Consider the following 18402-nt stretch of genomic DNA (forward strand, 5'->3'; position numbering starts at 1 on the left):
TATGCATTATGTATTTAAATGCATGCTTAAAAGTATATGAAAAGGTGTTTAAATACACTTTAAAACTAGTCAGGATGACGTGGTTTTGTATCGCATAATAATTATTACACTTATAAGCCTCATTTACATTTACAACTTAGACTTAATCGATTCTGCCTCCGTGTAATACTACCGCCGTAAGTCGAGAGATGCACCATAAACCTACCTTTATGAAGCTACGTTAGTTTTATACCTCTAAAACAGCTACTTTGATTTAGTCTTAACTATCAAAACGCTTCAAAATCTGCTGTTTCCATTTCAAATGTAATATGAATAGGCTTCAAACTGCTAGTTAGCACTCAATAATACTATATTGATTGAGTCTGGTTTTCTGAGTTTCCTTTTAAAATGACTGAACACTTTGTAATGTGTTTTGGTTTCTGAATTAAAACTGATAAATGTGTTAATTGTGAAATTAATTCGTAAAGAGATGCGAAAAGTCGGACGAAAACACAAAAACCATATAAGCCCTAATGTAAGGTGTGTGTAACTCGACACAAGCAAAAGGTCTCTCGGACAAAATTAGAGGTAGTCCATTTTTATTTATTTATTTTTTAAAGAAAAAATACCCTTCCAACTGAATGTAGATTTAAAAAAAAAATCCAAAAGCAACACAGATCAAAAGATCAATCCATTAATTTTTCCGAGAAACACTGTACAATACTGCCTCCCCTGATCTTCCGCTGTGCGCATGTTTTCAAAGTTCTGTGCATGCGCAGTTAGCAAAAAGACACTATCATACGGTGATGCACTATTTGATTATGACACCGGCATAGGTCCGGGTGGCAGCAGAGATCTTTACCATTTTCAGGTTGCATTTACACTTGTCTATCTTTATTTAATTGAAGAGCTGTGCTGCACAGTAAGGAGAATTTAATAATACACGTTAGCTACTGTCTCCACATCTATAGAATTATTTTAACCACACAGGAACGTGTAGGAATAAAAGTTGAAAAAAGCAGTCATAAAGTATTGTGCTTAATCAACATACTTGAAATTATAAATATACTTTGCAAAGAACAACAACCACAACCAAGTAGAGCAGGAAGTGTAAACTATAATACAAAAAATGTCACCAACTGACATATTGCAGGAACCAAATGCATGTTCCTGCTCCAACCTAACTGTTTTAAAACAAACACAAACTTAAACAGCATGATACTATGACAATCATCACCAGAGATCCTATGAATCGGTTTGCTGCGGAATAACACAGAAAAACGCGGATTTTCTATGATTTTGGAGATTTTTTAGTTTCACACTTCGGGAGGGGTAAAAACACGCACAGCTTTTTTTTTTTTGTTTGTTTGTTTGATAATAACCAAATCAGTACATGTATAATGGACATTCCAATGTGCATAAGCTGCCCAAGAGGAAACCCAATGCAGTGGTTGCCCACTTAATTCCTCTGGATCCATGCACTAACGGCCCATGTTTTTGTTTTAACCTTGTGTTAATTTATGAGTATTATTGTTTGTATTGTTGCAGATCATTCACACAGAACAATTAGCAAAGGCTATCAAACGTTTTGGAGTTTGTGAGTGCTGCACTGGATAGCACTGCATATTTGAAATAATATCTATGTCATAGTTGAGACAAAAATCTCTGTTCTCTGCTGGTCCCCTGTTTATTAGAGGTGAGAATCACTGCCCAACTGCAATGCTATGGTGGTGGCTTGATTAAAGAGACAGTACTAATAAACATGCAAATACCTCATAATTGATGAACCATACTGTATGCTACAGTCCGTTTTTACTACGACAAGTTAGTCCTCCAGATAATATCAACAGAAACAAGTTATTTACTGTTATTATTATTGACTGACAAGAGAACAAAACATTTTGATGTATTTAAAACCCAATACAGTTGGGTTTTTACTGGAGCAATCTAGGTAAAGTACCTTGCTCAAGGGTACAACAGCAGGGTCCCCCACTGGGGATTGAACCCACAACCCTCCGGTCAAGAGTCCAGAGCCCTAACCACTACTCCACACTGCTATACAGTTACTGTAGTTGAAGTTACAGTAGTTGAAGGTACAGTAGTTGGATGGCTCCCAGTCCCCAGTTGTATCCGTGCCAATAACTAGCTCCACTTTATCACACCACTACATTATTACATGCCAATGATTAGCTCTAAACAACAGCTATAAATACAGTCAGAGCTGTATAACTATGGGAAGAGAGTCTGATATAGATCATTTAATTTGTATTTATTTTTTTTCTCCAGTGTAAAGCCTGCAAAGTCTATAAAAGAAAACATATCAATGCTTTTAAAAATAGTAATACAGTAACATAATTTAGAGATATTTAACACACACACACACACACACACACACACACACACACACACACACACACACACACACAATCCGCGTGAATTTGCTAAACTTTGCAATACATGTACCACCCTAGGACAGGATTCTAATTAGTTTTCTGTTTTGTACAGGGGTTTATTTAATTTAAACATTTCACTATTCTGACTGTTGACTTTTGTATACTTTTAGTTTATTCAACTATTCATTTAATGTGTACATTACTTTGCAAGTGTCAAACCAAGCTTAGCAACTAAAGCAATTCCGGCAGAACCCCGTCTGGTGTTGCTGCGGTCCACGCCTTTAGCTCCGCCCCCAAGAAGCTATCCCCTCTGGAGCATTCGTGACTCGTTGGTCTGATTCCAGAGACCAAGTCTGCTGGAGCTGTGTTGTTGTTGTACCGTTGCAGATATGGCTGATGATGGTGTAGATGAGCGATCCCCTTTACTGTCAGCACCTAACTCTGGGAATGTCACACCAACAGCACCCCTGTATTTACAAGACAACAGCCCGAGAGGTAAGAAGACATAAAAAGACGTTTGAATTAATGTGGGAGTGATAGACAGTATGTGTGTGACTGTGTTTGTTTATGACCACGATACAGACAAGGGCATCTGCAAAGCAACTCTGCCGGCTTAAAAAATAGCACCGGTATATAATATTAAAAAAAAAAAAAGGTGGAGTCAGAAATAATTTGTCCGAGGCCTAATTTTAAATTTACTTAACGTTGTCTGTCAATTACCTCGAGAACAACTTGGGTACAGAACGCATAGGGTTCTACAACAAGTTTTATTTTATTCTAATTAATTGGCTCAACAGTAAGTCATTATGCTCGACAAAAGGTATAAAAAGGTAAGGGGTATTGCGGTTCTTTATACTAAACAAGGGCGCGTACTGGGTATAATAAATAATGCTAAATGTAGTGTAAACATTTGCGTGCGTATTACCCCCGGCTACTACTAGTAGGCTAATACAACAAAAAAAATGGTGTTATATTAGATATCTTAGATTTACCTAAAATAAGCGATTATGTTTTTTGATTACTGTAATTAAGAATGTTTGCTTTTTTATATCATTCTGTTGTTAGTCTGTGGTTGCAATAGCATTGTTTTGCTAAAATAATAAATCAGCATCATTGTTTCATGTAGTGAAGCACAGGAAATATCATACTAGAAAGGGTATACTGTCTTTTCATTATTTTGGCCTTACAGGTGCCTCCATTCTCAACAAGGAAATGGGGGTCTCAAAAAAACACTACTGCAGTACCTCTGCACAGCTGTACATGAATTTGCATCCACACATAAAAACACACAACCTTCACACAGCTCCATGAAGTACTGCTAATGTATGTGTCTTAGCACAATGTACATTAAATAGTATAGAAATACCACTACCATGGGAATACATATTACCTATTCAATTGAATGCTGCTTTTGTGTAGTGCAGTATGCGGTTCTGAGAGAAAATGCTGGATGAGACTACAATAAAAGAATAGTACTGGCCAAAATCAAGTATTGGAATTTTTTTTTTTTTCCTTTCTACAAATGATTATTCTCGAATCGATCCTTTCGAGTTTTTCACAAACTAAAAGCCACAAGCTTTCATAGAAACTAACATAAAAACACATTCATACAAGAAAACACAATACAACAGGTTTATGCAAGATTTTAGAATTAATACTAACCACAATCTTAAAAATATACATTGTATCTTCTGTAGTGTTAGTATTTTACAGAGTAAAGTGAATAACAAAAATGATCCATTTGACCTTCAAAGTTATTCCCATGCCTGGATTATTCTTCAATCACCCATTTGTGCTCACTTCTCAAACCTTGTTGTTAGCACCAGTGAATTGCAGCACCATTGATCCAAAGCCAGGCCACCTTATTATCCTAATGTTTTGAATGGGCTGGTAGAAGAAACCTAATGTGACCAGTGGGTATGCTGTTTATGTTGATACTGTGATCCTGTGAAACAGTAAACCCCTTGACAGCTTCCAAAAATGAACTGAGGAGTCTAAGAATAACCTGGCTAATACCCTCACTGGATTTGTGTTTAATCAACACAAGTCTTTCTGTTCAAATGGAGGGGTTAAGACTTAAGTCAGGTTTCACTTGACAGCTGTACAGACATTCTTCTTACGTAGTTGTTAAACTTGGTTTCTCTGAAAACAAGCACATGTAACTATTCTCATGATTCTCCAATACCACTAAACTTAATTTAATGTGTGTCATGTTGATCTGCCTTGGCTTGAGTGGGGTCCCTGCATTTCACTATTGAAACAGATTGGGAAATTATCATTCCTGTAATGTTATCTGTACATTGAGAGGAATGGTAGTTCCTCGCACCACGTTATCAGCGACCAGCAAAGCGCGAGAACTGGCAGACTCTCTATACAGCAAGGATAGTTTATGTGTTTTCAGGATATTGGCGCTGCAAAAGTAAATCAGCCAAAAGCACCATTTCACTTTTAACTTGTAGTTCCCAACACTCTTAGGTGAAATGTAGAAAAAAAAAGTCAATACCTGCCATACAGTAAGAGAAATAAGTCACCAAACTATGGTAAAAATATCCTTCTCCTTTTTCTCCCACTGTAAAAACTTTTTTGAAGACCCCAGGGAGTTTTTTTCCATGCATATGTATATTACAGGACATCTGAGTTTAATGACAGTTAACTTGTTCTGTCAACATGAAAATATACTAGGGAACACATTTATTGTGATGTCTATATCATTTACATTAAATGATTTGTTTCTGTTTTAAAATATATTTTTATATAAATATAAAAAAAAGGTCTGGCATGCATGGGATTTGAAACTATAACCTTTAGTTTGAAAGTGTGTTGTGTTGTAACTGTCAGTGCTACATGGTTAGTTGAGACAAGCAGTAATTTGGAAGATAAAGTCAGCTGGCTGAATTCTCAGCCAGCTGAGAATTCTCTGGACACTTATATTTGGGATATTTTTTGGGTCATCATTCATCTTCATCATCATCATCATTCTGACATTCTGATCTTGGTCTCTGAAAAAATGTGGTTTCCTGTCAGTGTAACGCTCATTGTGGTCCCTACTGGCGCAAGGAAGTACGGTTCCTCTCGATATACTGGTTGATGAGAGTAACGCTATTTGTGGACCTTGTTGGACAAAAGGAACTTGTGAGAATTAGCTGTGCTAAAGGATAGCCTATATATTTGGTAAAAGTAAAACCTAAATAAATATACATTAATAAATATTGAAATAAATGAATACATAAATCAACACAGACATGTATTTCTTTCTTTATCTATCTTGGTATTTATTTATTTGTGTACTTTAAATGTAAAACTGATTCAAACAAGTGACACACTGTTTACATACATATCAGTTCATTGCTTTCACATTTTTTAAAAATGTTTAACAGCGGCACAACTGTAAAACCGATGGGGGCCAAGGTTGCCCCAGTTGTTTTTTCTAACTTGGCTTGTGTTTTTTAGGCACAATAAAAGCAGATTGAACTTGCATCAAAAACACAAGCCAAGTTAGAAACATTTGGGGCAACCTTGACCCCCACCGCTTTTACAGTTGTGCCTATCATATGTATATAATAAATACAATGTTCTGTGTTTGGAGAGAGTTTTTTTTTTTACATTTTTAGGGAGTCTGTCGAGTTGGAAAGGGAGAGCATAAGAGACTGAGAAAGGAAGATTTACAGAAAACAACTATACAAACTGTAACTGCTTATACTGGTGGGAGGAGACTCACTGAACGCTTTAGATAACTACATCGAGAGTAGCAATTTCCAAGACTATAATACTATTAATATTATTAAGGCAGGACTAAATGCCTGCAAAAAAATTCCAACAATGTATATTTTCAGGTGGAAAATAAGGAAAGCCCAGTGTCTACGTGTTGAATATTTGTAAATTAAGTTGTTGTTCAAAGTAACATTACAGTTAAAATGTAAGGCTGTAGTTAATGCATAACCCCATAAGTTAGCATTAAAGTATGTACAGTATTTATTGAAAGTACTCATGACTTCAAGGTAATGTTGCATTTTACTCACATACTGTTGTGTCTAAATTGGAGAGGAAATTACTCAATGACCCAAAACCTTATCTGCAACGCTGCTATGAAGATGCAGTATGTATTTCACATGTACAGTCCATACATTTTTAGCTGCAGGAACTTATTACAAAGTACATTTTTAAATAGTATAAATAAAAATAAAACACCCTACTGCGGGCTAACAGTCTTTTTAGTTATTAAGAGATTTATCTTAATAACTAAAGATTGAACTTTGAAAGTGCGGAGTCTGGGATAGCCAGCCTAACATTCGCTAACATTTGTGCAGTTTTGAAAGAAACACATGTTGTAGCAAACAGGTATTTTCATTTTTTAAACTTGATATCTGGTATGGTTCACTACAAAGTAAGACAAGGGTGATGAAGGTTGTTCAAGGTTATTGTTGTTTATATATCATATTTAAAATCCTCATCTGTAATTTCAGTCTCCAATGCATTTAGTATATTATTAGCTGAATAAAGGAAAGTTTTGATGACTTGCATATTCCTCTCTAAATTGGCCTTTGCAGATTTGCAAAACATGTTTTTCATTCTAGAAGGATGTGAGCAGAGCATGGCAGACAAAGGAAAGGATTTGAGTATGACTCGGCTGCTAGTGTCACAGGGTTATCTGCTGCTGCAAGCCACAGTCTTGGCTTAGAGTGGGACAAAAATGCACTAGAGACTCACATTTGCAGATTTATTGCAGGGGCACCACAGTTCCACATTTGGGATGAGTTTCCTTAGTTATGTTCAGACTCCCCACACTAAAACGAACAAACAACAAAACTGATTATTTCAGCCCGACGTGGCTTATTGCGATAAATATGGCTATTTTTATTTCTTATAATATAGCCAGTGCAAGGAAGCATTTTTTGTTGTTGATTTTTTATAGGGGGATCTGCCCAGTAAAAAAAAAAAAAAAAAGCAAAAAAACTAAGATTGGGTGGAAAGATAAAGTTGTGGTACATTGAAGAATTGCATATTTTGATTACTGCTAGAAAAGGTTAAAGTGAGCAGTTGTTCTGTGATGAATAGCCTTTGATTGACAAGCTGGGCATCAAGGTTTTCCATTGTATTGTTGGCTTGTATTACAACGCCATACATCTGTTTGCTGTTTTACGTCACATCCTTCTAGAATCCAAGTGCAATGAGAGGTGTATTTTTATTTTGTTATTTTATTCAAATATATTATTTACTTTTGCAGTCTTGTGTGTGGGGTGCTTTGCTCAGTACAAATATATTCACAAGATTATGCAGTTCATATTAAAAAGCCTCTTATGTGCTGAAGCTAATACAATATAATAATAATAATAATAATAATAATAATAATAATACATTATTGAGTCACGGTAGTTACTCCATCCAAATCAGAGTAAAGGGTGTGGAAAACTATTGTGACTACCTATACTGAACCAAACTATGGGAAATCTAGGTATTGCCACAGCTGTCCCAGTTGTTTCATCACTCTTCAAATGTTTTTTTCTGGACATCTCTATTAACATACAAAACAGTATTTTAACATCTGTGGCTATATTGGGATAAATACAATCATAAATTATTTTTTTCTATTTTTCTCCTTGCTGAAGAGGGAAAACATAGGAAATGAAGATAGATCTTCATGAAACTGGGCATACCTGTAGGAAGCCACATTTTTTTGAAGTCGTGATGTCTTTCCAGTGCCATTCTGACTAAATATATATAATCACAAAAGGTCTGTCCTTTTAATAATGTACCCTTGCATTTCATCCTGCACCCAGACAGAAACTTCATGCATAGCAGAGGGATATTTAATTAGAAAGCACCCCCCACCCCCCAACATACTGTCCTGTTCTAATTCCTGCCCACTGTCCCCACTGTTGAACACTGTGATCTCGCAGTGCAAATTTAATGAGTGTTTGCTTTTATTTTCAGCAGAACTGCCTCCTCCCTACACAGCTATTGCCAGTCCTGAAGCTGGTGGGGTGCCAGTAATAAACTGCCGGGTGTGCCAATCCCTGATCAATCTGGATGGCAAGCTTCATCAGCATGTGGTTAAATGCACTGTTTGCAACGAGGCTACGGTAAGACATTGCTGTCTCATCTATAGCTCTGTTTTTGTGTTTTGTTTTTTGTTTGGAATATGATGTTTCTTTAATCCAACTAAGGGCAGTTTGTCTTTTGCTTCAAACCTATATTTGCACCCCCCAAAAATAACCAAATAAACCCTAGCAACGGATTGCTGCTCCATTGAGGGCTGTGCTGGCAGAATGTGTGTTTGCTGCTGTACTTGCGTCTGGGTGACATAATGGGATTGTTTTAGGTCAATCATGGCTGCTTTTTTTCTCTTCTAGCAAAACTAAGTTTTAGCCAAAAAAGAAGGCTGTTTCTCTATTTAAAAACAAAACGTTCAGTCTAACACAGATGAGGCCAGACTTTACTAAGCGGTTGTCCAAAGTCTTTCAAAAAGGCTGAGGGACTAAGTAGTCATATTGGCCCGGGTTTGTATTCTTGTGGACTGCAATGATGACATGTTTTATCAGTTGTTCTGGGGATGTGTCTGCTATTGTTTAATGGATGAATGAATGAAGCCCTCGTCCTATCCACAGAGCAGGTTGCACACTAAAGATACAGCTCCCTTGGCTTCAGAAGGGAGTGCACATTGTCGATTTATATATATATTTATATATAAATATAAACTCAATATATCAATATATATATATATATATATATATTGATTATTGATTTATTGGCTGTACCAGTAGCTGGAAAATCACTTAATGTTTGTTTCTTTTAAGAACATTCAGCCCATCTTGCTCGTTTAGTTGTTAGTAGCTTATTGATCCCAGAATCTCATTAAGCAGCTTCTTGAAAGACCCCAGGGTGTCAGCTTCAACAACATTACTGGGGAGTTGGTTCCAGACTCCCACAATTCTCTGTGTAAAAAAGGGCCTCTTATTTTTGGTTCTGAATGCCCCTTTATCTAATCTCCTTGTTTCTTTATTCAGGTCTAAAAAGTCCCTTGGGTCGATATTGTCAATACCTTTTAGAATTTTGAATGCTTGAATTAGATTACCGCGTAGTCTTCTTTGTTCAAGACTGAATAGATTTAATTCCTTTATCCTGTCTACATATGACATGCCTTTTAAACCCGGAATAATTCTGGTCGCTCTTCTTTGCACTCTTTCTAGAGCAATATCCTTATATCCTTTTTGTAGCGTGGTGACCAGAACTGGACACAATATTCTAGATGGGGTCTTACTAATGCATTGTAAAGTTTTAACATTACTTCCCTTGATTTAAATTCAACACTTTTCACTATATATCCAAGCATTTTGTTGGCCTTTTTTATAACTTCCCCACATTGTCTAGATGAAGACATTTCTGAGTCAACATAAACTCCTAGGTCTTTTTCAAAGATTCCTTCTTCAATTTCAGTGTCTCCCATATGGTATTTATAATGCATATTTCTGTTGCCTGCGTGCAGTACCTTACACTTTTCTCTATTAAATGTCAAATTCTCTATTAAATTTTGAACACAATCTTTTGCTGGCCATTTAGTCTAGGAATATTAGGGGTGATATTAATCGCTTGCTAAATGCTTTTTCTGGCCAAGTATTGTGCACATGCCTGGTTTTATGTAGGACACTTTATTTTGTCTTAAGGGTAGAGTTGTGTTTTTATTTGTAGCCGTTGTTCTTCTTTTTGAATTAAATTAAAGTCTTGAGCTGTTATCAATTGTAGAGATTGCAACCTCAAGTAATTGCCAGCAAATCTTCACAGCTAGACTGGGTAGCTTTTGTACAGTCTGTCACTATCAGCAGTGCACCAGCTGTATGCACTGTTTGACAACATTCACAGTGAATTGTGGATTGAACCACAATCCTTCAAGAGGTTTCTGAATATTTTGAACTTTGTATTTAACACACTTGTAATGCACATCGAATTCTGTGAAGTAAATAACCCAATATTGCTTCTTGTGTAGCCAATCAAAAATCCTCCCACTGGAAAGAAGTATGTGAGGTGTCCATGTAACTGTCTTTTAATCTGTAAAGATACATCCAGACGGATAGGATGCCCAAGGCCCCACTGGTAAGAAAAAGTTCATTTAAAATAAACTGGATTTTATTTATTTATTTATTTATTATTATTATTATTATTATTATTATTATTATTATTATTATTATTATTATTATTATTATTATTATTAGATACATTTATGAAAATCTGTGGTGAAATTTTTTGTACCTGCTCTCATGTATGTTTGTATGTGCAATTATGTGGTAAACCTATTAAATACACCAGACTATAGCACACAAAGGACTGAATTATTTTCAGATTTCTTAATTTCGCACCCAATTTTCGTTGCAGTGTGGACTGGTGCAAAGTTAGTCTTGGGTACCCAAGAGATCTAGCAAAAGATCTGGAGATTTCAAGGCCTGCTGCAGTCTTGATTATGTGTTGAAACAGATTACACCCGCACAATGGGCTTGGGGGAGGAGGAATATGTACATTGAATGGCAGGTCTATAACTGTCCAGGTATTCTGCTGGACCTCTAGGGCACATTTGGTTCCTTGACAGTGCCTTCTGATATTATAGGTTTTATACTATGTTCAACATTGTTTCAGCCAATTGGAGCACAGCTAGCCATTCATTTATTATGCAACAGCACAAATCCAACCCAAACTGTGTAAATACCCTCAACCTGTAATTATAAGCATACAATTCTACTACAGCCCAGAATAAAACCTGAATCACAATTGAATTACGTGCAATTTATGTAACGTCTACGGCTTTGTTACTAAAATGCTAGAACAAAAAATCTATACATTATTATGATGGGTTTTCCTCTCTTGTGTCCTTCACAGGTTTGTCACCATTTCACATGTGGAGTGGGCAAATCTCTGTTATTATTATTTTTTTTATTTTGAGAATCTTCAGTTATATATTATATGCTCTTCCTGATTTGTGTACTCTTTTAAAACCTTACAACATGGTTGAGTGGCACTTTTGCATTTCTACTGTTTAAAAATGAAGGTAACATGTTTACATTAACAACACCATAACGACACGTTGTTCTTCTTTATGTGAATCCCACAGCAGACGAATAATAAACCTGAGCCCGGTGATGGTGATTCCAGAGGAGCAGCCTGCACAGCCTGCCCTGCCAGTCCAGCCTGAAGGGACTCGAGTCGTGTGCGGTCACTGCAGCAATACATTCCTGGTATGTGCCCCCCACTGTTAGACAATCACTGATCAATAGCAATGAAGTCAGAAAGTTGTGTCTATATGCATGATTTTATCTCTGCATGCTTAAACCCGAACCAATACTCCAATATCTTCAAATGATGAAGCAATTCTGTTTTGGCATTATGAACTTCACTACTAAAATGCATTATGTGATGTTTTATCAGAAGGAAACAGTCTTTATGAAAAGATTTTAAAGTATATAACCCGCTCTCCTAGTGTCTTATTAGTATTACCAATTATTTACTTGTATGTTAGATTGTAGAAATGCAGTCAACCCAAAGACTGTGGACATAGTGGTGCTTTTAAAAGTTTTAAAAAGTCACTAGGAATGTCTTGACGGAAAGAGAAAATGATACAAAGTGAATCTAAAGTTAGGATACACTTGCTATGTCCTACACTTTAAATACCAAGCCATTAAAACAAGATTTTGTATCATTAGCAAAAACAAACTGTGCTTATTGTTTTTCTATAGACTGTTTATTCTGCCAGTCTATTAGTTCAGTTTAAGAGGTAATACATTGTAAAAGCAAGTCTGCTTTACAGTGTCCAAGGTATAAAATGTAGAGTGCCTCAAGAATGACCTTTTTGAACATGATCATGTTATTCCTCACAGGATACTGGGTAAGCAGCTTGGTTATGATGTAAACCAGGGTACATCACGCTGGAGAAGTCATGGGAAATACTTCAGCTAGGAAATCCCAATCTGATGATGACTCTGTGTTTTTATTTTGTGTGTCTGCATTTTGTCAATATAGAGGGCATTCCTTTTCTGTTAGTAGTGTGGCTTGATCTATGAGAATCTGTTTTTTTTGGTGTGTGTGTGTCTTCAGAGGCATAAACATGTTCTCAGGCTTCACGTAATGCTTCTTTTGTTTATAGTGGATGGAACTCCGATTCAACACGTTGGCAAAATGCCCCCATTGCAAAAAAATGTAAGTTCTGCTTTATTTTATTTATTTTGGAAGTTAGTAGTACTGTAGGAGATGACAGCCCACATGGGGATCATGACTGATCATGGTTTGTTTTTAAAAGCCAATTCCAAATCCTGAAAAAAATGAAAGCAGTCTGTAATACACACTGAAGTGAAATTTAAATGACTGAGCAGAACTGAATGACGCAAAACATGAGGGGTGAGTTCTTTCTCATCGTCAGAAAACCGTACGTAGGGACCAATGAAACTGACCTGGTCATAAGTCACTGTTGAACTGCATTACGCATGGAGTAGACCCTGTAAGAACTAAAGACAAGGAGGTCCTGCCTCAAGTGTATTTCATACACAAGTGTACAAGCAGGCTCCCACTGAAAATGAGCTGTCATACCAGCTATGTTGTTATATTCATTTTTTTTTATAGTATTGGCTCATCATGACTTTCCCAGCTGGTCTGTCTGTCAGTCATCTTGTTTTTAGTAACCATTTATAAAGCCTTCTTTATGTTAGCATACAATTAGGCTATAATATGTAATATTAAAATTCAAAATTAGCAAAAAATGTATGTAAAAAAAAAAAAAAAAAGATTAAAAAAAAATATATATATAACATGTATACAGTAAGTGTTAATGTCAACGCTGTATCTGTTAAAGAACTGGAGCGTTTGGGCTGCCCAGGGTGGACGTGCTATTGAGACAGACATCTCAAAGACTTACAGAAATAAAGATTAGGGCAGCTTAAGTCCACTGATTTGTTATGATTCCAAAAGAATGTATTAGAAATCTAGTCAAATGGTGAGCATGTGAGGTCTTGTTCTAAGACTAATTATTCAAGCCTGGTAACAGCTTGGGTCATGTGTTGAACTGCAAGCCTCTGCTGACTGAAATAATATAGAATAGTAGATGTGTTACTCAGTGGGAGGATAAGATTATTATTATTATTATTATTATTATTATTATTATTATTATTATTATTAGCAGTAGTAGTAGTAGTAGCAGTAGTAGTATTATTTACAGATCTGGCTTAGGTCAAGAAAACTTAATCGTCTCAGAATATCATTCAATCTGTTGCATCTATTTCTGTCAGTGTAGAACAAATTGCATTGACGATGTCTGTGCTTTCTTGGCAATTTCTGCTTCTGATCAGTCAGATATAGGGTTGGCAGGAGAACGCAATCTGATGTGGTTTAACACCCTTTCCCACCACCTCCACCAGCACAACCAGATCAGGAAATCTGTTGCTTCTGCTGTGCCAAGTTCAGAGAGATTGCCATTGAGGCGTGACAGCACACCCGTGTCTCTGTAATTGCCTTCATTTTGCCACCATGTTAATCCCATTATTTCAGGTTTATACAAAGTTCAAGGTTGTTTCAGCCAATTGGAGCACAGATTGATTCTTCAAGTAATTTCATTTTTACTGTCTGTTTTAAACATCTATTATCTGTTTGCTACTTTTTATAATGCACTCATAGTAGTTAAGTGGCATTTAAAGGTTGACTCCCAATGATAAAGGCAACCTGTTGGAAAATGTGTCAAGTATTGTTATTGCATTTGACAACACCTAGACTGTGTTAATCAAACTAACAAATAGTCAACTGTTTCACTGCTGTGAATGACTAAACCCCTGACGCACTGAAACGAGTATTAAATACTACAGGGTTTTAAACAATCGCATTAGTTCACATACAGAATTAACAAAACAAAAAAAATCTAACAAAAGTATGTCTGTCCAGCTGCCGCCAGTCATTGTTTCATTTGCAGGAATGAGGTCTGTAAGTACAATCTCACAGACTTAACCTGAAATACTGTATTTGCTGATGTATTCTTTGTTATTTTTAATTTTTTTACATAATTCTTTTGGCATGTTCTTCTTTCATTTTGCTGATAATATTATGATCTATAAAATGTGCTTTTCCTTTTAAATTACTGTTGTTTATTAATATATAGTTTTACATTGTTGTAGCTATTCTATGTGCTGTAGGTCTGTCAAAGCGCAGTATTAATTTCACATGTATATAAACCTGCAGCTTAGAAACTAAAAACATAACAATTGCTACTCTTGCTGGATTTGGACCAGCACGATACTTCTTTGTTCGGTGTTTGTTTGCTGTATTGTCTGTTTGTTTTGGCCATCGAGCCTTTTGTTTGGGAAAGTCGTTGGCTGTTGATGTGAATTCATTTCCTGGTCCAACGTCACCACCAGCCATCCTGGTCACATATGGTGTCCTGCATGGGATAAACCATCGCTTCCACGAGTCAGTACAGGGAGTACTGCAGGCCGTGTGTCCAACTGCCCCCTCCCAGGAAAGGAGGAGGAACCACAGCCAGCAGGCCACAGGGATGCCTACCTCAGACTTCTCGAGGTCTTGAGTTGGTGCCCTGCTTGCGGGGAGTGTGGGCACTTCCTGGACAACTGTCCCCTTCTCCAGCTACAGGGAGACACCCCACTGTCTCCAGCTTCAGAGGGAGAGCCTCACCAGTCCCCTGCGACCAAGGGAGAGATGCACCATTCCCCAATGATAGAGGGAGACTACCCGCTGCTCCCGCCTTCGCCGCCAAGTGAAGACACCTAGGGCTGCCGAGCCTGCACTGCCTGGGAAGGCCTGTTCGCCACCGCCTGGGGAGGCAAAGTCAAAAAATAATCTACAGAAAAATATATATGCTTTTTGTGCTAATGGTGTGTCAGGAAAAGGACGCTCTTGTGCTGATTAGGTTTTGAAATTGGGCAGCCACACCCTATTGATCTGCACCACACATCAAAGTGAACTGAATTCACACCTAAAAAAAACAGAGAGACAACCAATATCAACAGTGGTATTATGTAAAGTTATTTATATTCTGTGAGTTATGGCTCGTGATTCTGGTCATTAAACCATGGGTATTGTTTACAGCTCTTCTGTAGGCAGTGCACTCCCACGGAGGCGTTGCTGTGCGTACATCACCATTGGCATGATATGCATCTTCATTGGAGTTGGATTAACTGTGAGTAAATATTTCCAATAGGCTTTACGTTCATATTTTTTGTTGAAGTTACATGTTTTCAGTGTTGACCAAGAGAAAATAAGTTGTATAATAAGGTGTTTTACTAAGTTCATTTAACATCGTCAAAATGAGTTCTCTCCCTCACAAAGGTATAAATAATGAAATACTGGAGCATACCCTTCAAAGTATGTATGTATTTATATGTTATGGGCAAACCCCGAAACTAGGCAATTCGCGGATTGCCTGGATGATTCACAGATTGCCTGGTCAAAGTCAGAAATGAATCACAAAGATCTTTAATTTTATGTTTTCAGGGGACAGAGACAGATTTAAAGAGGTTGTTTGACTCACTCATCTCATTCATAAAAGCTACACAGGTCTGGTTTCAGAAAATATGCATATATTTAAAAATGTATTTTTATTGATGTCATGACTATATAAAATATTTAATGAGATATATAGGACTAATTTATTTTAAACAAAGTATTAAAATCTATATATGTATTACATACTTAACTTACACTCTGTCACTCCGCTGAGTATGCTGTCCAACTTGTCATAAACACTTGTCAAACGTGAATCAGCTAATCAATCATGTTCCACCCAGTAACTGCATCCATCTCTCTGATTGGACAGTTCAATACAACTCCTTACTATTATTGGTTGTTATTATGTTATTAATAATACTGTCCTTTTTATAATAGAATTTGAAGCAGCCAATTATAGTGCTAAGGGGAGGGACTTTGTAATTACATTTAGGCATCTAGGGTAGGGATTAGTTTTGTTCAGCAGTAAATCTCCAAACACCCGGAGACTTCATGACAGAGCCCAGACCCTGAGACCGAATGGAAAAGCCTGATTCTCTGGGGAAAACCCGGTGGTTAGGCAGGTCTACCTGTCACTCAGAACATGAATGAAAGAACAGAGGGAGTGATTCAGACTCTGCCCGAGAAGCAGTGGGCAGACCGCGGATTGCCCGGTCAAAGCCTGATAAGTTATTTTTATTTCGAGCTTTGCTCAAAGTCAGCAGGCAATTCGTGAATCGCTCTGGCAAGCCATGAATTGCCTGCATTTCTGGGTTTGCCCGTAACATATACGTATATGTATGCATGTACTGTATGTATGTAATGTATGACAAATTATACTGCCCAGTGCTATAGTCAAACAGTGGCTCTGTACAATTAATAGTTTTTAAATTGCCTTATTAATGGTTTTAATAAATAGGCCTAGTAACATTTTATCAGCTTCAGTACTGTTTTCATTGCTCCCCTTTTTCTTTATATAAGGTTGGAACTCAAGGCTTTGCTAGACGTTACCATGCAACATACGTGTCCTGGGCTTTTGCTTACCTCTTGGGTTTGATCTGTCTGGTCCGAGCCTGTTACTGGGGAGCCATAAAAGTCAGCTATCCTGAGCACAGCTTTGCATAGACCTGTCTTTTATCAATTCATGCTTTTTTTAATTTATTTTTTTGGAATTCAGAGGTTTTGTCAAGGTTGGATGCTAGACGATGGACTTACATGTTCTTTCCTTTTAAGTATTAAGTTACCAACTAGACCATAAGAGATAGTCTTTTAAGAACAATTGCCCATTGCACTAAATTTGTATGCAATTCCTCATTTTTGTTGCTGCTAGATTGCCCAGCTACTAAGACTTAAAGCTGAGTTAAAAAAAAAAAAAACTGCTTTTGTAATATGTTCTATTAGAATAAACTACAGTATACAAACTTTTAGCATTGTATTTTTTTAATGATTCTTTGTAAAATCCATTAGTGCCATTATTGACAGAATTACAAGTCTCCATTGTAAAGGAACAGCCTTTCTGAAACTTTCTCATGTTTCTACTTGTTTCTTAATATTAATTAACTTAATGCTCTACTGCTTTCATTGAACTAGAAGCAGTAAACCTTATTTTCTTTTCCCATTTTCAAACTGCTTTGTGCATTCACATACTCCACATTTTCATGCAAGTTGAGTTTTGCTGATGACATTGGAAATCACTCCTGTGCATGATCTTCTGCACCAGTGCTGAATTTCAAAATGTCGCTCTTGCTTTGAGTCACCTGTAATGTATGTGTAAATACCTATTGCTTCCAGCTTGCTGTTGGATCTTGGATTTGTGAAATTTCAGTAGCATTACAATAGTTCAGCATTCTGTTGACAATATGGGCACAATAAATAATTGTTCTGAATGTCATCTAAAAAAAAATATTTGTACAATATTAATTAAATACACGTAGAGCAGTAGTTCAAGTTGGACTATGCCTTGTGTCTTTTTGAAAAGGATCATAATTTATCAATAAAAATATAAAAACATTTCTTACTGTCTTTAGCATTTTGTTTCCCTGTCTGCTTTGGGATGCTGTATGGCTTGGAGTGGGGTAACAATTAAAAACAGCACACAATTGTGTAAACTCGTATAAAGGTTAAACTATAATGTACAACAGAGTTGTATTTGTATTTGCTTGCGATTGTAAGTCGCCCTGGATAAGGGCGTCTGCTAAGAAATAAATAATAATAATAATAATAACAGAGTAAAGTGATACAATCATTAACCATTTTTTTCCTACCATGTGTGCGTGTATGAAAAACGATTTACCGTATTTGCTCGAGTATAAGTTGAGAAATTTAACCCCAAAACACAATCCTGAAGTTGTGGGGGGTTGACTAATACACAAGCAAAAAACCTCTTATGTCAGCCAACCTTTAATGTCTGCAAAGGTCATGGCCGGTGTGTGGTTACTGCAGTCCCCGTCTGTACCAAGCAGGCTTTAGGACCCAGGGGAGCCCTGTGGCAGGCATGCATTCAGCACGCAAGGCAAATTCACATACAGTACTTAGCAACACACCTACAGATAATAATAATAATAATAAT

At 36.7% G+C, this 18402-nt stretch overlaps 1 protein-coding gene across 2 annotated transcripts; it reads left to right on the top strand.

The window, feature by feature from the left end:
* The first annotated feature begins 2611 nt into the window (after positions 1-2611).
* Positions 2612-17843, top strand: LOC117399698 (type 2 phosphatidylinositol 4,5-bisphosphate 4-phosphatase). Of its 2 annotated transcripts, none has more exons than XM_033999039.3 (7): positions 2612-2867; positions 8307-8452; positions 10354-10460; positions 11470-11593; positions 12499-12551; positions 15438-15528; positions 16815-17843. In XM_033999039.3, exons 1-7 carry the CDS (start codon positions 2762-2764, stop codon positions 16956-16958), a joined length of 771 nt encoding a protein of 256 aa, XP_033854930.1. In that variant the 5' UTR covers positions 2612-2761; the 3' UTR covers positions 16959-17843. The 2 variants fall into 2 exon arrangements, with proteins under 2 accessions (XP_033854930.1, XP_033854929.1); XM_033999038.3 differs by having other exon boundaries at positions 2613-2867; positions 8304-8452.
* The last annotated feature ends 559 nt before the right edge of the window (positions 17844-18402 follow it).

The sequence above is a fragment of the Acipenser ruthenus genome, chromosome 4 (assembly GCF_902713425.1).
Source record: "Acipenser ruthenus chromosome 4, fAciRut3.2 maternal haplotype, whole genome shotgun sequence".
NCBI classification, from domain to species: Eukaryota; Metazoa; Chordata; class Actinopteri; order Acipenseriformes; family Acipenseridae; genus Acipenser; species Acipenser ruthenus.